Below are 25,614 nucleotides of genomic sequence, written 5' to 3'. Positions count from 1 at the left end.
ACAGTTAGATTTCCCTCGACCCCATCCTCAGTTCCTCATGTCTAACTGCAACTTTTGGACAAGGGAATATGGGCAGTCAGCCTGCTTCACTGGGAGGCTGTGTGGGTGAATCATCCCCCTGTAGAGTGTGGAAAGCAGGGGTCTGTGTGTATGTGTGTGTGATTTAGGGAGGGGAGGGGAGGGGTGTGCAGATTGCGCTTCTCACATCGCGCCAGGAAGTAGCTGCAGTGTGGACCAAGCTCCTGGCTGCCCACAGATCTAGAAGGACTCGGCAGCGGTGCGTTGATCCAGCCAGCGAGAAGGGATCGAGTGAAGCCAAGGAGTTCTGTAAACTGAAGCTGAACTGGGGCTGAGAAATGAGCGCATGCTGTAGACATCAGATTATTAAATTCATCCAGTCTGTGGTCAGGCTGGTTAGCGGCCCCCTCAGGAAAGGTAAGAGCTGGTTTACACCCCTTGCCTCCCTGTGTGTGTATGCTCACTTTTTGATTAGCATTGATATTAGCTTTATTTTGATCGTTAAAAAGCTATGAAATGGGAGTGAAGAGGCCCCGATCCGGCGGTGGAACTGTTTGTGAGTAAGGCATGAACGAGAGACTGGAGGTTTTCATATCGCAATGTTCGGTGAAACTTGTATCAATAATAAATAGCTTTGAGGCGTCGAGATAAATGCTGTATCTGCAGCCTGTGTTCGAATGAGACAGGCTTTAGGCAGTGATAGAAAGTATTGCTCAGACAGTTTCCCATGCGACACGTGTGAAGTATTGTACCGGGGGGGGAGCTAATCAATAGCTCGGTCCTGTCCTTAAGAACAGCTCCTCTTTACTAACGCTGGTTTGGAATAAGAGCAGTCATTCACATGTTGCAGTGCTGACAATCTATTTGGAAACAGCAGAGAGCTCTGTCCCCAGTCCCCCAAACTCCTTCTTTGCGCACCCTCCCTCACCATTCACTGTATTTGTTCGGATTGGACGATGCAAACTGAGAGGACCAAGCGGTGTCGAGCAGATAAAACCTCGCATTCAAATATCGACAAACTAAGAACGTGTTGTGTGCAAGTTTAACGAGGCCTCTGCCCCCGCGCTCAGACCATTCCGAATTTGGCTTTGTTGATACAACTGGGATTTTGCCAATTCGCAGTTTTCAAACCTCCATACTGTGCCTGTTTGTATGTGGAACTGCTTATCACTGCATCTGGTGTTGTCCTTCTTTCCATCTCAACAGAGGCTGGGTACAAATTGTATTTGGAGCAAGGACCAACCTGATTCTTCCTTGGGACATGGCCCCAGAATGTGGCTGAGTTTTCTGGACTTACTCAGTCCGTAGGCCTGCTGGAATTCAGAGAAGGCTTTGTTCCACTGGAGTCACCTTTACTGTATGGCTAATGTTGGAAATGTGTCGGTCTGTTTTTTTAACAGAATGAATGTACCCTGATTATCCCACAGCTGACAGATCTTGTGAAATGATAAGTAGGATTTTTTTTCTTAGAGACGGAGTCTGTTTAAGGAATACAGAGATCTACTCCTGTCACAAGGTGAATATGCACTTTAGGAAACAATTAGCTTCATATTTTTCTTGCCTGATCTTACAATCAATTCTGAACTTGCTGTATCTGTTATTGAACCATTCTTGTTCCTGTCTTATAGGGCCTTTTATCTCATCAAACATTTCTCTTTTGCCAAACTGGGAAATGCAGTTAATGCTGAGGAAAATTACAAAGAACTACACAATGACATGAACCAAGTGCCATCTGGGCCTGCAAATATCAAATGTCTTGCAACATGTTTCAGTGTGAGCTGCTGGATCTGGCTGGATGGACCAAGGATTAGAGACACCAAATGGGATGTGGGAGTGATGGGATTTAGGGGTAGATTCACAAATTCGCATTGACCAAAGCCAAAAATGCAAACTCATCACTAGGCTTTATTTCTAGGCACAGAACAATCAAAGGACATAGAACCATGCAGCACAGGCCCACTAGGTCTGTGCTGACAGTGATGCCATTCTAAATTAATCCCACCTACTTGCACATGCCTATATCCCTCTTCCCTTCCTGTTATGTGTGTGTCTAAATGGCTCTGAAATGTTGCTATCATATCTGCTTCTACTAGGTGCTCTAGCAGCATATTCCAGGCACTTACTATTATCTGCACAACAAACTTGTTCCGCATATGTCCCTTAAACTTTCCATTCAACAGCAGATGTTTTATTCAAATTGTAAAGAACCTTGGTTAGAGCAAACAGAGTTGTGTACTGTTCTGATTCTTAGACCATGCAGAGATTTGTGTAAAGTTCTGGTCAAACGTTGGAGAGAGAGTTGTGTACGGCTCTCATTTAGTTTACAGCATACTCAGAGTTATGTACAGTTCTCGCTCTCAGTGAGTGCACACTTGGAGAGTCGTGTACAATTTTGTTCTCAGTTTACTCACATTCAGATCATTATGCACGTGTCTTGTCTGCATGTTAGATAAAAACATTGGATAAGGTGCAAAAATGTATTCATGATGTTGATACTCAGCTGGTGTTGCAAAATGATCAGAAAAAGGTTATAACATTTGAGCATCTTTTTTCTAGAGAGAAGTCTGAACTGTGTGTATAAAGGTTTTGGAGATTATTAGGAAATTTTAGCAAATGATTTGATAAAGCTGGTGCATAGATAATGCTTTTATTCCAATTATCTTGTTTTGCAGGTTGTGTGTCTATTTTGTTGGCCATGAGACAAGAGATAAGATAAATAATCATATCTTATGATGCTGAGACCATCATCAGTATAAAAGTGAGGAAAAAGATTGCAATATAGAGCAGTTAAGAAACAAAAAGAGGAAGACATGGACAGGAAGAAGACAGTAGAGGGTGATGGAGTGGAGGAGGGAAAGAAAGAAGAAGAGGTGACACAATAAGAGGATTAAGAAGAGGAGGAAAACACTATTGCTTAGTGTTGTCAACACCAGCTTCATGCAGCATGGTGACTTAGTGGTTATCTCTACTGCTTCACAGCACCAGCGACCTGGGTTCAATTCCAGCCTTAGGCAACTCTGTGTGTGGAAATTGCACATTGTCCCTGTGTCTGTGTGGGGTTCCTCCCACAGTCCAAAGATGTTTAGGTTAGGTGGATGGGCTATGCTAAATTGCACATTGTGTCTATAGTAGGAAATGTAGGCATGGGATGCTCTTTGGAGGGGTGGTTTGGACTCAATGGGCTGAATGGCCTGTTTCTACACAGTAGGGATTTTATGATTCTATTCCTGGAGATCCAATTGCTGTTGTATTTCATTTTCCTCTTATCAGATCACCAGAGCACCTACCATGAGTAAGGGACTAGCTAACACAATTCACTTATATGAATTTGGTAACAATAATAGACAGTTAGAGAAGTAGTATATATGTTGGAGCCAGTAACCTTAGGAAAAATTGAAGCAATGTCCAAACAATGCCTGTGAGATATTGCACCATTTCCACTCTAGTGATATATACCAAAAGCATAACCACTCCTGCCTAAAGATGCACCATAATAAACATATGAAATTAATCATGTGTCACATCCACAATTCTAAATTGTTCTAATTTATACTTTTGTGAATTTAACAACAGACTTTGCTAGACTTAAAGTTTGCTGCCACAGATCGCATGATTCACAAGCTAGTCACAGCTTAGAATCTTAAACAGTGTAATTACAAGGAATAGCTAAACAAATCACCTGGTGGACTTTCCCATGGATTAGGAAATTGCGTAAATTGCACAGATGTTGCAAACACAGTGAGATAATGAGAGTGCAGACAATGAATGTGAATCATTAGCAAAGGGGACCAATCAAAACTCATTATGCTTTTAAAGGTGCTAAAGGTGAATCTCTCTCCTTGAGTGTTAATGGACTTCGACTAGAGGAATAACCAACTAGTTAACCAAAATGAATAGACAGTGGACAATTCACATAACCAAAATTCCTTCGCATTTTGAAAGGCTTAATTACTCAATGTCTCAACTCTGGAATCAGCCTGCAATATCAATTTATCTGTTCAAGGGATGTGGGATCACTAGCTAGATCAGCATTTATTACCCTTCCGAAAGGGCAGATAAGACTCAACCACACTGCCGTAGGTCTAGAGCCAGATGTAGACTAGACCAGTTAAGGGTGACAGATTTCCTTCCCTTCAGGACATTAGTGAACCAGGTGGGTTTTACTAGCTTATGTTGGGTTTACCATTTGTCACCATTTATCATGCTGAGATTGAACCCACATCTCCAGAAGAGTTCTGATGAAAAATCACTGGACTCAGTGTTAACTACTTTCTTACCACAGATGTGCCAGAGCCAAACCTGGTGAATTTCATCAGCAATTTTTGTTTTTGTTTCCCAGACTGCTAGTCCAGTGACATTACCAGAATGCCACTGCTTCACCTGTTTTAAATGTGTGGTTTGTTGCTATGCTATGAATTTGGGCTTGAGGCAAACTGGCTGAATTAAAGGAGAAATTTGTGACTATATTCAGAATTAGACATCCAAAGTAACACTACTTATTATACATAAAATGCAGCTGTACTTGATAATCGTGGATATGCCAGGCTCTGATCTTATTTACATCAGTTGAAGATTAATCTATCATAGAGATCTACAACACTATTCAGCCCAACATGTTAGTTCTGGTCAAAAACAGCCATCTAATTATTCTAATCCCATAGTCTTGTGTAGTGATAATGGGAACTGCAGACCTCTGATGAAGGGTCTAGGCCTGACACGTCAGCTTTTGTGCTCCTGAGATGCTGCTGGGCCTGCTGTGTTCATCCAGCCTCACATTTCATTAACATAGTCTTGTGTACCTTGGTATTGCAAGCGCACATCCAAATGCTCCCTTCAATGTTATGAGAGTTTCTGTCTCTACCAGTCTTACAAGTAGTATATTCCAGATTCCCACTACCCTCTAGGTGAAAAACATCTGTCCTCACATATCCTCTGAACCTTCTTCCCCCTACTTTAAGTCAATGCCTCTGCATTAATCCTCCCATAAAGGGGAAAGTTGCTTCCTGTCTAGCCTATTTGTGCACCTCATTATTTTATACATCTCAATCATGTCCCCTCTCAATCTCCTGTGCTCTAAAGGAAATTAACCCCAGTCTATCCAATATCAGAGGGTCTGATTCTAGTTTGTTTTTGAGAGTGATACTTCTAGTCTCTTCTAACTCTGTCCACATTGTGATATTTATCCTCAGTGTTGTGCAGTTCTGTAATGTTATCGAAAAGTTGTACCAGAGTTTTCATTTCCTTACACATCACTGAACACCAGCAAGACACCAACAGGCAGGGAATAGAGGGTTACGGACCATGTGCAGACAGCTGGGATATTCCTGGGAGACTGTCCATTGAAGTTATATGGGTGGAACATGAAAATAAGAAGGAGAGGATCAGCTTGTTTGGATTGTCTTATAGGCATTCAAATAGTCAGTAGGAAATTGAGAAGCAAATACGTAAGGAGATCTCAGAAATCCGTAAGAAAAATAGGATTGCAATAGTGGGTGTTTTCAACTTCCAAACACAGACTGGGACTGTCATAGTTTTAAGGGCTTGGATGAGAGGAATTTGTTAAGTGAAGAGAAAACTTTCTTCTTCAATATGTCGATGAATCTACTAGAGAAGAAGCAATACTCGACCTTCTGTTGGTAAATAAGGCTGGCCAAGTGATGGAGGTGTCAGTAGGGGAGCACTTTGGGGCAAGTGATCATAATTCTATTAGTTTTAAATAGTAGTGGAAAAGGATAGAACTGATCTAAAAGTTAAAGTTCCAAATTGGAGTAAGGCCAATTTTAACGATATTAGACAGGAACTTTCAAAATTTGATTTGGGGAGACTATTCGTAGGTAAAGGGAAGTTGGGAAGTGGGAGGCCTTTAAGAGTGAAATAACAAGATTCAGAGATAGTATGTTCCTGTTGGTATGAAGGGCAAAGTTGACAGGTGTAGGGAATGCTGGATGACCAGAATAATTGAAGCACTGGTCAAGAAGAAAAAAGAGGCATAAATCAAGTACAGGCAGCTGGGATTGAGTGAAGCCCTAGAAGAATATATGACAGTAGGAGAATACTTAAGAGGGAAATCAGGAGAGCATAAATGAGACATGAGATAGTTTTGGCAAATTGAGCTAAGGAGAATGCAAAGAGATTTTATAAATGCATGAAAGGGTAAAAAAGAATAACGAGGGAGACATTAGGGCGCTTTAAAGATCAGCATGGCCTCTCATAGAATCACTACAGTACGGAAGCAGGTCATTCAGCAAATCAAGTCCACATCAACTCTTCAAAGAGCATCACCTCCAGACCCACTCCTCTACCCTGTAATCCAACATTTCCCAGAGCCAAACCAGACAGCCTACAGAGATAGTAGGAATGGCAGATGTTGGCGAATCTGAGATAATAAAGTGTAGAGCAGGATGACACAGCAGGCCAAGAATCAGAGGAGCAGGAAGGCTGACGTTTCGGGCCTAGACCTTTCTTCAGAAATGGGGTGGGGAAAGGGGTTCTGAACTGAATAGGGAGAGAGGGGGAGGCGGATAGTAGATGGATAGAGGAGAAGATAGGTAGAGAGGAGACAGACAGATCAAAGAGGCGGGGTTGGAGCCAGCAAAGGTGAGTGTAGGTGGGGTGGTAGTGAGGAGATAGATCAGTTTTCAGCGAGGACATATAGGTCGAAGGGGAGGAATGAGGCTAGTAGGTAGGAGATGGGGGTGGGGCTTGAGGTGAGAGGAGGGGATAGGTGGGAGAAAGGACAGGTTAGGGAGGTGGGGACGAGCTGGGCTGGTTTTGGCAGTGTTGGGGGAGGGGAGACTTTGAAGCTTGTGAGGTCCAAATTGATACCATTGGGCTGCAGGGTTCCCAAATAGAATAAGAGTTGCTGTCCCTGCAACCTTTGGGGAGCAGTTGTGGCACTGCAGAAGGCCCAGGATGGACGTGTCATCTGCGGAATGGGAGGGGTAGTTGAAATGGTTCGCGACTGGGAGATGCAGTTGTTTAGAGCGAGCTGATTGTACGTGTTCCACAAAATGGTCCCCAAGCCTCTGCGTGGTTTCTCTGATGTAGAGGAGGCCACAACGGGAACAGCAGATGCAGTATACTACATTACCAGATGTGCAGGTGAACATCTGCTTGATGTGGAAAGTCTTTTGGGGCCTGGGATGGGAGTGAGGGATGAGGTGTAGGTACTGGTGTGGTACTTCCTGCGGTTACAGAGAAAAGTGCCGGGTGTGGTGGGGCTGGAGGGGAGTGTGGAGCAGGCAAGGGAGTCACAGAGAGAGTGGTCCCTCTGGAAAGCAGATAACGGTCGGAAGGAAAAAATGTCTTTGGTGGGGTCAGATTACAGATGGCGGAAGTATCGGAGGATGATGCAGTGGATCCAGAGGTTGGTGGGGTGGTACGTGAGGATGAGGGGGATTCTCTTTTGGTTGTTATTGCGGAGAGGAGGTGTGAGGGATGAGTTGCAGGAAATGTGGGAGACATGGTCGAGGGTATTTTCGACCACTGAAGGGTGAAGTTGCGGTCCTTGAAAAACGAGGACATCTGAGATGTACAGGAGTGGAATGCCTCATCCTGGGAACAGATGTGGCATTGGCGAAGGAAATGGGAATACGGGATGGCATTTTTGCAGGAAGGTGGGTGGGAGGGGGTGTATTCTAGGTAGCTGTGGGAGCCGGTGGGCTTGAAATGGATATCGATTTTTAGGTGGTTGCCGGAGGTCCAGGAAGGAGAGAGAGGTATTAGAGATGGTCCAGGTGAACCTAAGGTTGGAGTGGAAGGTGTTGGTAAAGTGGATGAACTGTTCGAGCTCCTCGTGGGCGGCGCCGATACAAATATCAATGTAACAGAGGAAGAGGTTGGGTTTAGGGTCATTGCAGGTATGGAACAGGGATTGTTCCACATATCCTACAAAGAGACAGGCATAGCTTGGGCTGATGCAGGTACCCATGGCCACCTCCTTTTATCTGTAGGAAGTGGGAGTACTCGACCGTACCTACATTGGACCTATCTCCTCCCTACCTCCCCACCTACACTCACCTTTACTGGCTCCATCCCCGCCTCTTTGACCTGTCTGTCTCCTCTCCACCTATCTTCTCCTCCATCCATCTTCTATCCACCTTCCCCTCTCTCCCTATTTATTTCAGAACCACCTTCCCCTCCCCCATTTCTGAAGAAGGATCTAGGCCCGAAATGTCAGCCTTCCTGCTCCTCTGATGCTCCTTGGCCTGCTGTGTTCATCCAGCTCTACACCTTATTATCCCAGACAGCACATTCCTGGACACTACAGGTAATTTAGCATGGCCAATGCACCTAGCTTGCACAGTTTTGGACTGTGGGAGGAAACCAGAGCACCCAGCGGAAAGCTGCACAGCCACTGGGAGAATGTACAAACTCCGTATAGACAGTCGATGGAGTGTAGACTCAAAACCAAGTCTTTGGTGCAGTGAGGCAGTAGTGCTAACCATTGAGCCACTGCACTGCCAATATCTGTTCATGTGCAGAAATACACGAGATGGGTGAGATACTAAACAAATATTTTGTGTCAGTATTCACTGTGGAGGAGGACTTGGAAGCCAAGACCAACTGGAAATAAATATTGTTCTCTTGAAAAGAGTTCATATTAACAAAACGGAGGTGCTGGAGGTCTTAAAGTACATAAAGGTAGATAAATCCCTGGGTCCTGATCAAGCTTTCACCAGAGAAGCTAAGGAAGAGATTGTTAAGCCTTTTACTGAGATATTTGTATCATCAATAGCCAGAGGTGAGATCCAGAAGACTGGAGGTTGGCTAATGTGTTCCCATTATTTAAGAAAGGCTGTAAGGAAAAACTAGGGAACGATACACTGGTGAGCCTTATGTCACTGGTGGGTACGTTGGAGGGGATTCTGAGAGGTAGGATTTGCCTGCATTTGGAAAGACAGGACTGATTTAGGGATAGTCAGTATGGCTTTGTGCACGAGCAGTCATGTCTCACTAATCTGATTGAGTTTATGTGGAGAGGTGACAAAGAAGATTGATGAAGCAGCACAGTAGACATTGTCTATATTAACTGCAGCAAAACATTCAACGAAGTTCCATGTGATAGGCTGGTTGGTAAGGTTAGATCACATGGAATCCGGGGAATCTAGCCAATTGGATACAAAGTTGGCTTGAAGTTAAGAGACAGAGGGTGGCGGTGGAGGATTGTTTTTCAGACTGAAGGCCTGTGACCAGTGGTGTGCCATAAGGATTAGGGTTGGATCCACTGCTTTTTATCATCTATATAAATGTTTTGGATGTGAACGTAGGCGGTATGGTTAGTAACTTAGCATGTGACATCAAAATAGGTGTATGCTGGACAGTGAAGAAGACTATCTCAGAGTACAACAGGAGCTTGATCAGATGGGCCAATGGGCTGAAGGTAGCAGATAGAAAGTTTGATTTAGATAAGTGAGAGGAATTTAGTAAGGCAAACTAGGACAGGATTTGTACATTTAATGGTAGGGTCCTCGCGAGTGTTGCTGAACAAAGAGACCCATGGGTGCAGGTGCATAGTTCCTTGAAAGTGGTGCTACAGGCAGACAAGGTGGTGAAGAAGGCTTTTGGCATATTTGGATTCCTTGGTCAGTGGATTGAGTAAAGAGTTGCAATGTCATATTGCAGCTATACAAAACATTGGTGTGGCCAGTTCTGGAATATTTAATACAATTCTGGTTGTCCTTCTGTTGAAAGGATATTGTTAAAGTTGAGAACATGCATGAAGTATTTATGAAGATGTTGCTGGTACTGGATGGTTTGAGCTATGGGAGAGGCTGAATACGCTATGGCTTTTATCCCCTGGAGCGGAGACTGAGGGGTGACCCTGTTAAGGTTTATAAAATCATGTGGGGTATGGATAGGATGAATAGCCATTTTTTTTTCCTAGGTTGGGAAAATCCAAAACTAGAAGAAATAGGTTTAAGGTGTGAGGAAAATAAAAATTAAAAAGGACCTGAGGGGTAACTTTTTCATGCAGAGAATGGTGTGTGTATGGAATGAGCTGCTAGAGGAAGTGGTTAAGGCAGGTGAAATTATAACATTATTAAGGTAACTGGATGGGTGTATGAATAGGAAGGGTTTAGAATGATATGGGCCAAATGCTGGCAAATAGAACTAGGTCAGGCTGGGATGCCTGGTTGGTATAGATGAAGGGGACCGAAGGGCCTTTTTTGATACTGTATGACTCTATGATACTGTAACTCCCACCTTCAGCCAAAAGAACTTTCTTGAGCTTCACTCGTGAGTGAATGAATCACTGATCTCTGATATCTACTTACTGATTTATATAAAATTGCCTCTTTTTCTGTATCATTTGAGTTTGTGCATATGATGATGGAGATACAGGGTGCAGAGAATGTATGAATGCGTGTTAATATATGTGTGAGACAGGAAAAACTATGCGTGTGTGACAGAGAGAGTGTGTGCCTGCGCAAATGTGTGTGTGTGACTGCAAGAGTACATGTGCAAGTAAGTAAGTGAATGTTTGTGCGAGTTTGAGAGTGCGTATGAGAACATGCAAGTCAGTGAATGAGTGTGTGCGTACATGCGTATGTTTGGGAGACAGAGAATTTGTGGGTGAGAGGTGTGTGAGAGAAAAAGCATGTCCATTTGTGAAAGAAAGCAAGTGTGTGAAAACGTCTTGAGTTGAGCGTGTAGAATGTGTGAGTGAGTGTGTGGGAGAGAAAAAGAGAGAGAATGTATGCATGCATGAGACACAATGAATGGGCATGTGAGTGGAGAGTGAGTGCCAGGTGTGAGTAAGAGTGCATGAATGAGAAAATGTGTTTTTATGGCTATGAGACTGTTAGACAGCATGCATGTGTGAGTGGGCATGTGAGACAGCGAGCGACCGAACATGTGCATGTGAGAGAGCGAGTGCGGGTGTGTGTGTGTGTGTGTGTGTGTGGGGGGGGGGGGGGGGGGGGGTGGGTCACGCAGCTTTGGTATTGAATGCACAAAATAATACTAAGGGAGTTAGCTTTATGTCACTTTTAAATTGACTTCACCAAAGAAAGAATTTGAGGAACACAACACAGCATTGTTCATTACAGTAAGAAAGAAGTTCAGCCTATCTTTCTTCCCCAGTCAGTAAGTAATTGGATGGCCAGCCATGTGAAATCTGGTTACATAACCCCTACCAATAATTTGTTCTTCCTGTTATTAAAGCAGAGATGGAACTCCCTCTGAGAACAAAAGCCAAGATGCCCAAACAGGAGCATCTCTCCTCATAATCTATAAAATGAATGTGAAAAGTGGTATAACCTGCCTTTCAGCAACTTCAAGTGGTTAAATAAAATAAATCCCTGACACTCACTTTCAAATCAACAAATAACAATTTATCCAACAGTGAAATAATTAACTAAACTATTAACAAACAAAACAGAAGACAGCGAGTGGTAGTAGAAGGAAAATATTCTGCCTGGAAGTCAGTGGTGAGTGGGGTTCCACAGGGCTCTGTCCTTGGGCCTCTACTGTTTGTAATTTTTATTAATGACTTGGACGAGGGAATTGAAGGATGGGTCAGCAAGTTTGCAGACGACACAAAGGTCGGAGGTGTCGTTGACAGTGTAGAGGGCTGTTGTAGGCTGCAGCGGGACATTGACAGGATGCAGAGATGGGCTGAGAGGTGGCAGATGGAGTTCAACCTGGATAAATGCGAGGTGATGCATTTTGGAAGGTCGAATTTGAAAGCTGAGTACAGGATTAAGGATAGGATTCTTGGCAGCGTGGAGGAACAGAGGGATCTTGGTGTGCAGATACATAGATCCCTTAAAATGGCCACCCAAGTGGACAGGGTTGTTAAGAAAGCATATGGTGTTTTGGCTTTCATTAACAGGGGGATTGAGTTTAAGAGTCGTGAGATCTTGTTGCAGCTCTATAAAACTTTGGTTAGACCGCACTTGGAATACTGCGTCCAGTTCTGGGCGCCCTATTATAGGAAAGATGTGGATGCTTTGGAGAGGGTTCAGAGGAGGTTTACCAGGATGCTGCCTGGACTGGAGGGCTTATCTTATGAAGAGAGGTTGACTGAGCTCGGTCTCTTTTCATTGGAGAAAAGGAGGAGGAGAGGGGACCTAATTGAGGTATACAAGATAATGAGAGGCATAGATAGAGTCGATAGCCAGAGACTATTTCCCAGGGCAGAAATGGCTAGCACGAGGGGTCATAGTTTTAAGCTGGTTGGTGGAAAGTATAGAGGGGATGTCAGAGGCAGGTTCTTTACGCAGAGAGTTGTGAGAGCATGGAATGCGTTGCCAGCAGCAGTTGTGGAAGCAAGGTCATTGGGGTCATTTAAGAGACTGCTGGACATGCATATGGTCACAGAAATTTGAGGGTGCATCCATGAGGATCAATGGTCGGCACAACATTGTGGGCTGAAGGGCCTGTTCTGTGCTGTACTGTTCTATGTTCTATGTTCTATGTTCTAAAATAACCCCCTTCCAACCATGTACTATTCCTGTACACGGCAAGATTCTAATGGGATACTGTTCCAATAAATATGAGTCCCACTTATATATATAAAAAAAGTTTCTAGAAATTACAGCCAGGTTATACCTTCTGGAATACTCTGTGCCTTCCCCATTGATTATTCTGTCAGGAATGCCTTCTCTGTTGATTCTTCTGCCAGGAGTATTAACTAGCTGCACTGTTGTTATTCAGATGGTGATGTCTCTAAACATAGAGGAGGCTTTGAGAGCCAGCAATTCTCTCTTGAGAGCTGAGGACCATTAACTCTGGTGGATGGCAGCTAGTTCTGTGGCTTTGTCCAACTGCCCCCTTCTTTTATATCCTTCATGAAATATCAATGTTTCTTACAATAGGATTGGTCCCATGTTGTCTGAACTATCAGATTTAAATGTAATTGGTTTTTGGTATCAAAGCGCCTCATTCAAATTGATTGGCTAAATTCAAAAGCCTGTTGTCTTGGTCAAAAATGCTGCTTGACCGGCTAACTGTACAGCCTTTCGATACAAATGTTTCAATTTGGGTGCACTGTACACTTGCAGCCTTTCAAGCTGCTGCTCACAGACATCCATTTTAAAACTCCTAAGCACAGAAAAAATACACATCTTTGAAAGGGGCCACACAAGGCTTTTCCTGCTAGCATTTTACAATGCAAAATTCAACTTTCTGCCTCTTAATCCACAAGTACTTTACCCAACTTCACAGTAATCTCCAAAGTTTTGGATTGCAATTAACAGAAGTTGACAATGGAAGTAACTTAGAAAACTTAGATTTTGTTTCAGAGGCATAGAAAGAGAGAAAATAGGAGTCAGTTATTCAGCTCTTCAAGTCTGCTCTGCCATTTAATATCATCATGGCTGATCATCAAACTCAGTATCCTGCTCCTGTCCTCTAATCCATTCACTGCGAAGGCCAGTATACTTTCAAGCATCTGTGGAGAGAAAAAAAAAGTTGAGTTAACATTTAAAGTCCAGTGATCCTTCTTCAGGGAACCTAGTTATGAAGAAAGGTCGCTGGACTTGAACGTTAACTGCTTTCTTTCCACAATTTTCTCCAGCAATTTCTGTTTTTGTTTCAGCTTTCCATTCCATCAGCAATTCTTTGTTTTATTATTATGTTATTTGCCTTCTTCACTGACTGTTGCACCTGTATGCTTACTTTGAACATTGAAACAGGAGCTCACATCACCTGGGAACTAGGATCAATTCCACCCTTGGATGACTGTCTGTATGAAATTTGCATATTCTCCCCATTTGTGCATGGGTTTCCTCCCAGTGCTCCAGTTTCCTCCCACAGTCCAAAGATATGCAGGTTAGATGGGATGGCCATGTTAAATTGCGCATATGTGCAGCAGTGTGCAGGCTAGGTGGTTTAGCCACGGTAAATGCAGGGTCACAGGCATAGGGTAGAGGGGTGGGTCTGGGTGGGAAGCTCTGAGGGTCAGTGTGGATTTGATGGGCCAAATGACCTGCTTCCACACTGTAGGGATTCTGTGATCCTGTTCCCACTTTCTTTTTGTACTGTTTGATCTCTATAGCCCTTAGATCTATATGCAATTTCTTGAAAATATTCAACGTTTTGGGGTCAACTACTTTCAGTTGAAGAGAATTCCACAAGCTTACTATTCTGTCAGTGAAGAAATATCTCCTTATCTCAGTACTAAATGGCTGATCCTGTGTTCTCTGTGATCTCTGGCTGTCACACCTCAGACATCAGGAACACACTTGGGAATACCCTGTCTGGTCCTGTTAGAACTTTATAGGTTTTATGAGATACCCTCATCCTTCTAAACTCCATTACTTATAGTCTTAACGAAACCTGTCTCTCTTCATATGTCAGTCCTGCCATCCTAGGAATCAGTCTGGTAAACTTTTGTTGCACTCCATCCATAGCCAGAAAATCTTTTCTCAAATAAGGAAACCAAAACTGCGCAAAATGCTCAACAGCTCTGGTCTCACTAAGACCCTGCACAATTGCAACAAGGCTTTCCTTCTCCTCTACTCTAATCCTCTCACGATGTATCTTAACATACTATTAGCCTTGCAGCATCTGTGGAGAAAAAAAAAGTTAAGTTAACATTAATTTCAGTGATCCTTCTTCAGGGGACCCACTTTAGAAGAAGGATCACTGAACTTGAACATTAACTATGCCTTCTTTCCGTGAATTTTTCCATCAATTTCTTTTTTTTGTTTTAGATTTCCAGCATTGGCAGTTCTTTATTTTTATATTATTTGCTTTCTTCACTGACTGCTGCACCTGCATGCTTACTTTCAGTCACTAGTGCACAAGAACACCTAGGTCTCATTGCACATCCCCATTTCCTAATCTATCATCACCTGTTTTTGCTGTCAAAGTGGATAACCCCAAATTTATCTCTGTAATATTTCACCCTCTGTGCATTTGCCCATTGACTCAAATTATCCATGTCATACTGAAGCATCTGTGCATTCTTTACCTTCCCACTCAGCTTTGTCACATCAGCAAACTTAGAGATATTACTTTTCAGATGTTTCGTCACACATGACCCACTATCACTCGTATCCTTACATACAGATGAGGAAGGACACCACTTTGATTGGGACAACACATCCATCCTAGGACAAGCCAAACAGAGACACGCACGAGAATTCCTAGAAGCATGGCATTCCAACCGGAACTCCATCAACAAACACATTGATTTGGAGCTAATCTACCATCCTCTGAGAAAAAGAACAGGAAATGACATCACCAATGCAGGAAATGACATCACCAACCCAAGGAAACCTAAACAGATAAATAGAAAGCGGGACATAACACCAGCGCTTCATCGGAGGCTCACTGATGATGTTACCTAGAATGGTGACGAAAATCTGGGGACAAACCTTACAGCTCAGTGAACCAGCTTACATCTCAAACACAATAAAGACCCACTCTCTTGTGGACTGAGAGGACGAGAGTGCTGTCTTGGAGGTGAAAGGAGGACGTCGGGTTGGCTGTGCACCCTTGCGACCAGTGGATCTTAATGCTGGCTTCGGCCTAACGCTGGTTCAGGGGAGCAGCCAACCTGCAACGATGGCTGCGGCAAGTGCTCGTGCCCCAGGTCAGGGGGTCCGGAACACCATCCGTGTTTCTGTAAAGAAGGTGGATGAAGGTGCACCTGTGGACCGCACCTTCTTCGTGAAGAGGGTCCTGTTGGACTGTTGTGAGTTTGCTGCTGCGGACATTTACTGCCTGCAGGATTTCCCCGGAGGGGGTTTTTACGATGTGACCTTCCGGAGTGCCAAGCTTTGCGAGCGCTTCCTGGAGGTTTTCAAGGAGAAAGGAGGTGAGGGCCCCCTCTCTGTATTGACCGCTGTCCCACTGTTTGTGATGCCAGCACAGAGGAGCCGTATGGTGACTGTACACATGTACAACCCGCATGTGCCAGCAGTTGATGTCCTGACCTTCCTCGGAAGGTATGTGAAGGTGGAAGGGGACCTAACTGACATCGTGGACCCCTTTGGCATCTGGACGAGTAAGAGGCAGGTCAAGGTGACGCTGAGGATGGGCCCAGACGGGAATGTCGCACACCCACCGTCCAGCTTCGCGATTGGCGGGAGCAGGGGCTACCTGACCTATGCAGGGCAACCTAAAGTCTGCCATGCCTGTGGTAGGTCAGGTCACATGGCGGCCGACTGCAAAGTCACCATCTGCAGGAACTGCAGGGAGGAGGGACACCTTGCAAAGGATTGCCCACGAGAGAGAAGCTGCAACCTTTGCGGGGAAGCGGGCCACTTCTATAGGGCATGCCCGCGGCGGGGTACCACCTACGCCCAGGTCGCCGGCAGGGGAAATGCGGGGCCAGCCCCCCCGGAGGAGAGGAAGGCACCAGGGCCCAGCAAGGACCCCACTAATGTGCAGGAGGGCCAGGCCGTGCAGGAGGGCCCAGCCCTGCAGGATGGGCCCGAGGCCAGCAAAACACCCCTGCAGGCTCCGATCCCCCCCGACAACCCGGAGCCAGTGGAGGCGGCGGCAGGCAACCCAGGGGAGTGGACTACAGTCCGGAAAGCGAGGAGGAAGGTGCGTCGACGGGCCCAGGAACCGCAACAATCAGGAGGGAAGAGGCAGCTACAGGGGGGCTATAAGAGCTCCTCTGACGAGGAGGATTCGGAGAGGGCCCACCCGAAGCAGAAGTTAAAGGTCTCGAGGGGGAAGGAAAGCAGCACCCCGCTTCCAGGTGACGGGAGGCGTCCTGAGGCTCACTCCGACACCCAGTCAAGTGCCGCTGGAGCACTGGAGGGCCCCCCGGAACTTCCAGGCGGGAAGGAGGAAACAGCACGTCCCCAGCCTGATCCGGAGCCGGACCCTCCTGCCTCCGCACCCCTGGCGGGGGGATGCCACCCGGAAGGCAGCACAGACGGTTTCCTGAGCCCAGAGAGCGTCCAGCAGTTAGCCCGGGCAATGGACATGAAGGGACAGATGGAGGGGCTGGACCTTGGACCTGGGGAGGGTACTGCGGTCACTGCCCACAATGGGGGTACGAATTGCGAGCATTAATGTGCGCAGCGTCAAGTCAACCGCGAGATGTGTGTCCATGTTGGCCTACCTGACCACCATCAAGGCGGACCTCCTGTTTCTGCAGGAGTGCGGGATACCGCACCTCGGCAGGTACGGGAAATGGTCCGGCGCCTGGACCTGTGGGCCTTCGATCTGGTCGGGGGGTAACGACTGTCGCTCCTCGGGCCTGGCTATTCTGCTGTGGGGGCACAACTTCACCATCTCTCAAGTTCAGGAGGTGGTGGGGGGGCGCCTCCTAGTGGCTGACATCACCTACAGGAATGCTCCCCTGAGGCTGATCAACGTGTACGCCCCAGTGGTACGGAGTGAGCGGTTGGACGTCCTGCAGCGGCTTCCACCCCTGCTGGCTACGTCCAGGCCGGTCATCCTAGGCGGAGACTTCAACTGCATCATTGATGCAGATGGAAGATCCGGCGTGGGGACAGCGGGTGGGGGGATTCAACTGGACGTCACGTCCAGATTCCTGATGGGCACGGTGAAGGACGCCAAGCTGCTCGACGTCTTCAGCACCCCTGCAGACGGAGTGCAGCAGAGGTACACCTGGTCGCGGCCAGACGGGTCTATCCGCTCAAGGATAGACTTCCTGTTTGTGTCACGGACATTCTCGGTCAGATCCACTGGTGTCGAGCCGGTGTTCTTCTCTGACCACTGCCTCCAGTTGGCCGACTGTCACTTACAGGACGACCAGCCGGCCGGCAAGGGGACGTGGAAGCTCAACACGACTCTGTTGACCCCAGAGAACGTCGAGGAGCTTAAGAGGGAGTACACCGGTTGGAGAACCGTGAAACCCCTCTTTGAGTCTCCAGGCGACTGGTGGGAGACGGTGAAGGAGAACATCAAGAGGTTCTTTGTCCTCAAGGGTGTTCAGAAGGCAAGAGAGAGGCGGGGAAAGCTGTCGCGACTCCAGAAAAGGGTGCAGAACCTGCTCCTTCTGCAGTTGATGGGGGTCAATGTCACGGAGGACCTCCGCGAAGTGAGGGGCCAGCAAGCCTCGCTCTTCGCCGCGGAGGCCTCCAGGATAATCTTCCGGTCCAGGGTCCGCTCCGTGGAGCAGGACGAGACGTGCTCGCGTTTCTTCTTTCAGAAGGTGCACAAAGAGAGCTCTGTGCTTAGCCGGCTGAAGGAGGACAACGGCTCGGTGACGTCGTCTCGGCCCGACGTTTTGAGGATCAGCAGATCCTTCTATGCCGGACTGTACGACACGAAGCCCACGGACAGCACGGCCTCCGAGTCGTTCCTGTCGTCTATCACGGAGGTCTTAGACGACGGCACGAGGGAGTGGCTGGACCAGCCGATATCCCTGGACGAGCTGGCCAGAGCCCTCATGTCCTTGCAGAGGAATAGGACTCCCAGAAGTGATGGCTTACCGGTCGAGCTATATTCTGCTCTGTGGGGCCTGGTCGGCCAGGACCTGCTGGAGGTGTACGATAGTGCGCTTCGGGCAGGGGAAATGTGCAAGTCCATGAGGAAGGGCATCATCACCCTCATTTACAAGAGGAAGGGGGAGAGGGAAGAAATTAAGAATTGGCGTCCCATTTCACTTTTGAACGTGGACTACAAAATCCTGGCCAAGGTCATTGCCAACCGGGTCAGGTCTGTCCTGGAGTCGGTGATTCACCCTGACCAAACCTGTGCTGTGCCGGGCAGGAAGATCGCTGAGAGCCTCGCGCTCATCAGGGATACGATCGCCTACGTACAGGACAGGCGGGTGGACACCTGCCTCGTCAGCCTGGACCAGGAGAAGGCCTTCGACAGGGTCTCTCATGCTTACATGAGGGACGTCCTCTCCAAATTGGGGTTCGGGGAGGGCATCCGCAATTGGATCCGGCTGCTCTACGCCAACATCGTTAGCGCAGTCTCGATCAACGGGTGGGAATCAGACAGTTTTCCTGTTAGATCTGGAGTCAGGCAGGGCTGCCCCCTCTCTCCTGCCTTGTTCGTGTGCTGTGTGGAGCCCTTCGCCGCCTCCATCAGGAAGGACGTGAGCCTGAAGGGCGTGACTATCCCAGGCAGCGGAGGCCTTCAGGTCAAGACCTCCCTGTACATGGATGATGTCGCCGTCTTCTGCACCGATCGTCGGTCGGTGAGTAGGCTGTTGGACATCTGCGGCCAGTTTGAACTGGCCTCGGGTGCCAAAGTCAATAGGGGTAAGAGCGAGGTCATGTTCTTCGGGAACTGGGACGACCGCTCCTTCATCCCCTTCACCGTCAGGACAGACTACCTGAAGGTGCTGGGTGTTTGGTTTGGTGGAGCTGGGGCATGCACTAAGACTTGGGAGGAGCGTATCTCCAAGTTTAAGCAGAAGCTGGGCAGGTGGACGCTCCGGTCCCTCTCCATCGCGGGTAAGAACCTGGTTGTCAGGTGCGAGGGGCTTTCGGTACTGTTGTATGTGGCGCAGGCCTGGCCTATTACCTGGACCTGCGCCGCTGCGGTCACCCGGGCCATCTTCCACTTCATTTGGGGGTCGAGGATGGACCGGGTCCGCAGAGATACCATGTACAAAGACCTGGGAAATGGGGGAAAGGGCGTACCGAACGCCACCCTCACCCTGACGGCTACCTTTGTGTGTGGCCGCATCAAGCTGTGCGTAGATCCTCAGTACGCAAACACCAAGTGTCACTACTTACTGAGGTTCTACCTGTCCCCGGTGTTGCAAAGGATGGGCCTGGCCTCGTTGCCGCAGAATGCTCCGAGTAGTTGGACTGTTCCGTACCACCTGTCCTTCGTGGAGAAATTTTTGAAAGGAAACACCTTTGACCACAAGGCCGTCAGGCAGTGGTCAGCACGTAGTATCCTCAGGACCCTTCGGAAAAAGGAGAGGGTGGATCCCGTCGTGTGGTTCCCCATGCAGACTGCCAAAGTCGTTTGGCAGAATGCCTCATCGCCAGAACTTTCAAACAAGCACAAGGACATTGCTTGGCTGGCGGTGAGAGGGGCTCTGCCAGTGAGATCCTTTATGCATGCCCGGAATCTCTGCACCACCGCACGCTGCCCTCGAGGTGGCTGCGGCGGGGTGGAGACTGTCGATCACCTCCTACTGGAGTGTGCCTATGCGCAGGAGGTCTGGAGGGGGATGCAGTGGTATTTGTCGAGGTTCGTCCCGAGCAGCTCCGTGACGCGGGACTCCGTGCTCTACGGGCTGTTTCCGGGGACGCACACCGAGACGAACATCAACTGCGCCTGGAGGACCATCAATGCGGTGAAAGATGCTCTTTGGTCTGCCCGCAACTTGCTGGTCTGCCAGCTGAAAGAACTGCCCCCGACCGAGTGTTGCAGACTGGCGCACTCCAAGGTCCAGGGCTACGTGCTGAGGGACGCGCTAAAGCTTGGGGCAGCCGCCGCCAAGGCGCGGTGGGGAAAGACCACCGTATGAGCCCCCTCGTCCAGAAAAGGGAAAAGAATCCTATCTGGTAACTGGGCCCAGCTGGCGCCTTCCCCAACTGGTCAGGGGGCCAACTGGGACTGTGCGGGGTGACGACTGCCGGGGCGGTTTCTTTGCTTTGTTTCTTTTTTCTCTGTTTTGTTTTTTTTTCCCTTTAGTTGGTGTACATACCCCCGGGTAACCCGGAGTGGCTTGCATGACTGGGTAGGTGTATAAATGTTTTATTTTTTGTACATTCTATGAATAAAGTATATTTTTTCAAATAAAAAAAAAGTGATGAAACGTCTGAAAACTAACCTTCCAGCTCAGCGAGCAAACTCACATCCAGAACCTCAACCTGAGCTACAAATCTTCTCAAAACTCGATAGAGATGTAACATTTAATTACCTCATCTAATTCATTCATCTTTATATTGTGAATAGTTGGGGTCTACGCACTGATGCCTGTGGTACTCCACTAGTCACTCTTTATCACTTGGAAGAAGACGCGTTTATGCCTACCCTTTGATGTCTGTCAGCCAATTCTCTATCCAAGTCAGTACTCAACCCCTAATCCCATACATTTAACTTCACATACTACTGTCTTATGTGAAAACCTATCAAAAGCCTCCTGAAATTTCGAGTAAACTACATCCACCTGACCGTCTTATCACTCAACTAATAATATTTCCAAAAAATTCCAAATGATTTGTCAAGCACGACATCCCTGTTGTAAATCCATGTTGACGCTGTCCAATCCTATCACTGTTTTAATTTCTGTCTGATTTCAAATCTCAGATATTGATAACATCAACCTTCACTTGGGGTTTTAGGACTCAAGAGTGTAAAATTGCTTTTCTCCATAGAGAGAGCAGTGACAGTTAATAAGAATATACAATTTCCGTGCTGCACTCCTATCCTGCTAATTAGAGCAGATTTGATGTGCTAGGTCAACACTGTCAACAAACCAACTGAGAATTATAAAAGCTGTGATATTAAATGCTAGAGATATGAACAACAAAACTCAGCAGGTGTCAGTGTCCATGGAGAGTGAAAATGGGGTTAACACTTTGAGACAATGAAACTCTTCTCTAGTTTAAACCTACTGAGTTTCTCCAGCCCTTTCTGTTTGTCTGTCAGAACTCCAACATCCACAATACTTCGCTTTTAAGTAACACACCAGATGTGGTTATTCGCATCTGCTGGAAACACTGAAGAAACAATGCAGTCAAAGGAACCAACTCAGCAACAAGAGACTGTTATTCAGGTCTACAGAAGTTATCAGTTACAAAATGGCAAAAGTGGTATTCTAACATCTGTAAGTGTCAAGGTGAAGTGTAACAGAATGGCGCTGGTGGAGTGGTTTCACTTCAATTCCAAGTCTCACCAAGCCAGTCAGAATGGCACCAGGTTGAGAAAAGAGACAGTCATCATTATCATTATTCAGAGTTCATTATTCAGAGATCACATTGTTTGAAAAAGATGTGTCTTTTTGAAATTGCTGCCAAGCTGCTCACTGTAGCTTCATGACCTTTCATCAACGATGGTCAATGTCTGACATTCACTTTTCTAAAAAGTAATTTTTCCCTGTGAGAAGATACATCAGGGCAATCCATGCAATTTTGGATGGACAGGATATTGAATTGCAACTGATTTTATCAATGTGAACAGAGGTGTTGTGGAAGAGGGAATAAAATGATTAACTTCACCATGGACAAATGCAGTGGCAAAGTCTGTGATAATGACTAAATATCTGGTGCCCACTAGTATTACTGCATGTTCTGCAATGTTATCAGGACAATTAACAAAATAATTCTCACAATCTACAGAGGTGAAGACCAACTTTACTCTACCTGCTCTGGGCCCTATTTTTGGCTACAAATTCCCTCCATGAGCAGAAAGTATTTCAGGACACTGTACATTCTGCGTCAGAATCCTCCTCAAAGAATCTCAGAATCATAGGTTCCTGAGGGTGAGAACTGTAGAAAATCCCAGTTGGAAAAATAAATCAATAATATGAATGAACTGAGTTTCCTGACTAGTTTGGGCTCAGCCACTGACTCTGGACTCTGTCACTGCAAATGTGAAGTTGAGAAACTTTAACATCTATTGAATCATTGGATGGAGTCAACATTTTCGAATGTTAGATTTAGGCAAATTGAAAGCATGTAGTCACTTCCTCACTTGAGTTTTGTAGATGATAGACATGCTTTGGGGAGTCAGGAGTTGAGCTACTTGCTGCAGAATTTTTCACCTCTGACCTGATTTATGTGGTGAGTCCAGTAGAGTTTCTGGTCATTAGTAACCCCAAGGATGTTGATAGTGGGGATTCAGTGATGGTAATGCCATCGAATGTCAAGGGGGCGATGGTTAGATTCTATCTTGTTGGAGATGGTCGTCGCTTGGCATTTGTGTGGTACAAAAGTTGCATGTCGCTTGTCAGCCAATGTGCAACGCTGTTCAATCTAGCTGCATATGGACACAGAGTTGTTGCATTGATAGTATGAGGTACTTATACTCAGGTTTTGTAACCACAGATCCCAAGAAGGTCAATCCTCCATCCCAGAGAGTTTGAGGCAGTCTGGATAGATTGCCAACACAAACACAGTCTTCGACCACAGATGAGTTATGAATTTGATCTCTGAGATTAATGGAAAACATCCTTTGGTATGGTTTGAGGAAGAGCTAGAGAGTTTTTCCTGGGAAATATTTATTCCTTGTCTAATATTCCTAAAACACATTATCTGGCCATTAAACCTATTACTGATAAAGCGAATGTACGTTACGGATGATTGCAGCTGCGTTTGTCTGCATGAGAGTACTCATTTGACTTCAAATTTATTACACAGAAAGACCCATGCATCATCTGACAGTTAAAGAGCTGCACAAATGCATCCATACACCTTATACCTGCCTTGGAATCCATAACATTAGGTCACAATTATGAACAGCAGGAGGCCTGTGAGGAAGGTCTTTATCACCTCACCATTGTCAAGTTCCTTTCAATACAGGTGTATTGTGTATTGTCACCTTTGGCAAGCCAGTGATAACTGGGCCTGAAGATTCAGTCGCCACATGAAGCCACTCATTGTATTTAGTGCTGAGACCTTCTCACACTGGGAATCAGACTCCTAGCAGATACAGTCCAGGGTGAAGATGGCTCGCTCTACTCCTTCCCCTATTCTTCTCACAAGTCAGAGAGCCCCATATTTTTGCTCAGTGACCAATCTTTTCAATGTGTTTGTGGGCTATTCAACTTTTGGAGGATCACATCAGTGCCAAATATAGCCCTCTTAAGTACTATCCACCTCATATTTTAGAATAGGATGGGGTGAGTCACTGGAAGGGAATTGGAATCCCGGTTATTCCTTCATGGCCATCAGCTCAGTTCCTATGATAAACGAACACCTCCAGCTCAGCATGGTCTGAGTCACTCAACAGCTCAGCTGCAAGTGGACACTGGGTTTCAATGATTGGAGGTGCATGTTTGTTCATGTCATGTGCTCATAAGAGTTTTCCAGCATCACAGAATGACAGAATTGCTGCAGCGCAGAAGGAAGCTGTTCAGCCCATCATATCTGCTCTGGTTCTATTATCTAGCGCCAATTTCCTACCTTTTCTCTATCACCCTATACCCCATTACTATCCAGGAAATCACCCAATGCCCTTTTAAATGCTTTAATTGAACCGACCTCCATCACATTTCCAGGCAGTGCATTCCATAGCTTCACATTGCTCTTGCTTCATTGCAAGTCACTTTAATTGTATGTCTTCATGTTTTTGTTCCTTTTAGGTGTGGGTGTAGCTTCTCCCTGTCTACTCTGACCAGTCCACTCATGATTTTGAGAACTTCAATCCAATCTCCTCTCAGCCACCTTCTTTCCAAGGACAACAGTTCTAACTTTTTCAGTCTATCATCATAACAAAAGATTTTCATTCCTGCGACCATTCCAATAAATTGCTTCTGCACTCCCTCCAGTGCGTTCACATCTGTTCTATAACGTGATGCCCACAAGTGTACAGAATACTCCAACTGAGGTCTAACAATTACCTGGAGCATGTTCAACATCACCTAACAGTTCAGTGTTCTAAGTCCACCCACACTGTGCTATTTATACTCAGTGCTATACACTTCTGTAGCATCATTTTAAGACCTCTTCAGGGTCATGAAGGTGACATACAATAGTTTAGATATTGGCTAGGACACTTGGCATAATTTCCCATTCCTTACTTAATTAGTATATAAGATGCTGTACATTCACCTGAGGAGGAAAATGGGGCCTTGGTTTTATAGGCATCTCATTCAAATGACCTCCTCTTTGTTCATGCAGCAGCCCTTCAGTACTGAACAGGGTGATGGCCCAGATTTCGCTCATAACTCCCTGAACTCTGGCACATGTCTTTAACTCTCTAACTCAGCAGCAGAAATGTTAACACTGGGTAATGGTAATGACAGCTCCTTTAGTACTAAACCACAAAGAGCAAATCTGCCAGTCTCTTGCTGCTAATAACTCTCATATAGCCTGGTGGAAAGACTTGTTGAGTGTTGGTGACCTTGGGATCAGGCTTTGTTGAGATTGTTGCCACAGACATGTAGCAACCAGGACCTCAAAGAAGGTTAACCGATTGGCAAAGTTAATGATTGACCAATGGTACTACAACGAGAGGCAGAAAACAGGAGTGGAAAAGAAAACAGAATATTGAAAGAAAAAAAAACAAAAACAAAAAAAAATCCATATGACTCCACAAGGGTCATGGTCAGATTCTCTCCTCCTTCTAACTGACTGCATGCTGTCTGCTGACTGACTATCTTTGATCAGACTGTTAGCTATTCTCTGATGGATTATATCTCTAATCATGCAGTGTGATCTCCTTTGCCTGACTGTATCTCTGAGCAGATGGTTTGCTCCTCTGACTGACTGTATCATTGAACAGTACAGAACATGAACAGGCCCTTTGGCCTACCATGTCTGTGCCAACTATAATGCCATTCTAAACTATCCCTCTTTGCCTGCACATGATCTGTATCGCTCTGTTCCTTGTCTGTGCATGAGTCTGTCTAAATGACTCTTAAATGTTGCTATCTTATCTGCTTTTACTATTCCCCTGCCAGCATATTCCAGGCACCTACCTCTGTGTAAAAAAACTCTTCTTCAAACTTTTCCTTTCTCAGCTTAAAAACTTTGTTCCCTAGTATTTGATATTTGCACCCTGAGATAAAGGCTCCAAGTATCC

General features: G+C 46.1%; 1 protein-coding gene across 1 annotated transcript in view; it reads left to right on the top strand.

The window, feature by feature from the left end:
- The first annotated feature begins 245 nt into the window (after positions 1-245).
- The window catches only part of LOC125458529 (Kv channel-interacting protein 1), a 495,719-nt gene continuing 470,350 nt past the window's right edge, over positions 246-25,614 (top strand). The window contains exon 1 of the mRNA XM_048543880.2: positions 246-435. Within this exon, the coding sequence (XP_048399837.1) occupies positions 357-435 (79 nt within the window). The 5' untranslated portion in view covers positions 246-356. The remainder of the gene's footprint in view (positions 436-25,614) is intronic.

This window comes from Stegostoma tigrinum, chromosome 13, assembly GCF_030684315.1.
Source record: "Stegostoma tigrinum isolate sSteTig4 chromosome 13, sSteTig4.hap1, whole genome shotgun sequence".
In the NCBI taxonomy this organism is placed as follows: domain Eukaryota; kingdom Metazoa; phylum Chordata; class Chondrichthyes; order Orectolobiformes; family Stegostomatidae; genus Stegostoma; species Stegostoma tigrinum.
Note: the sequence above shows the minus strand (reverse complement) of the source record. Positions and strands in the feature narration are given on the sequence as shown.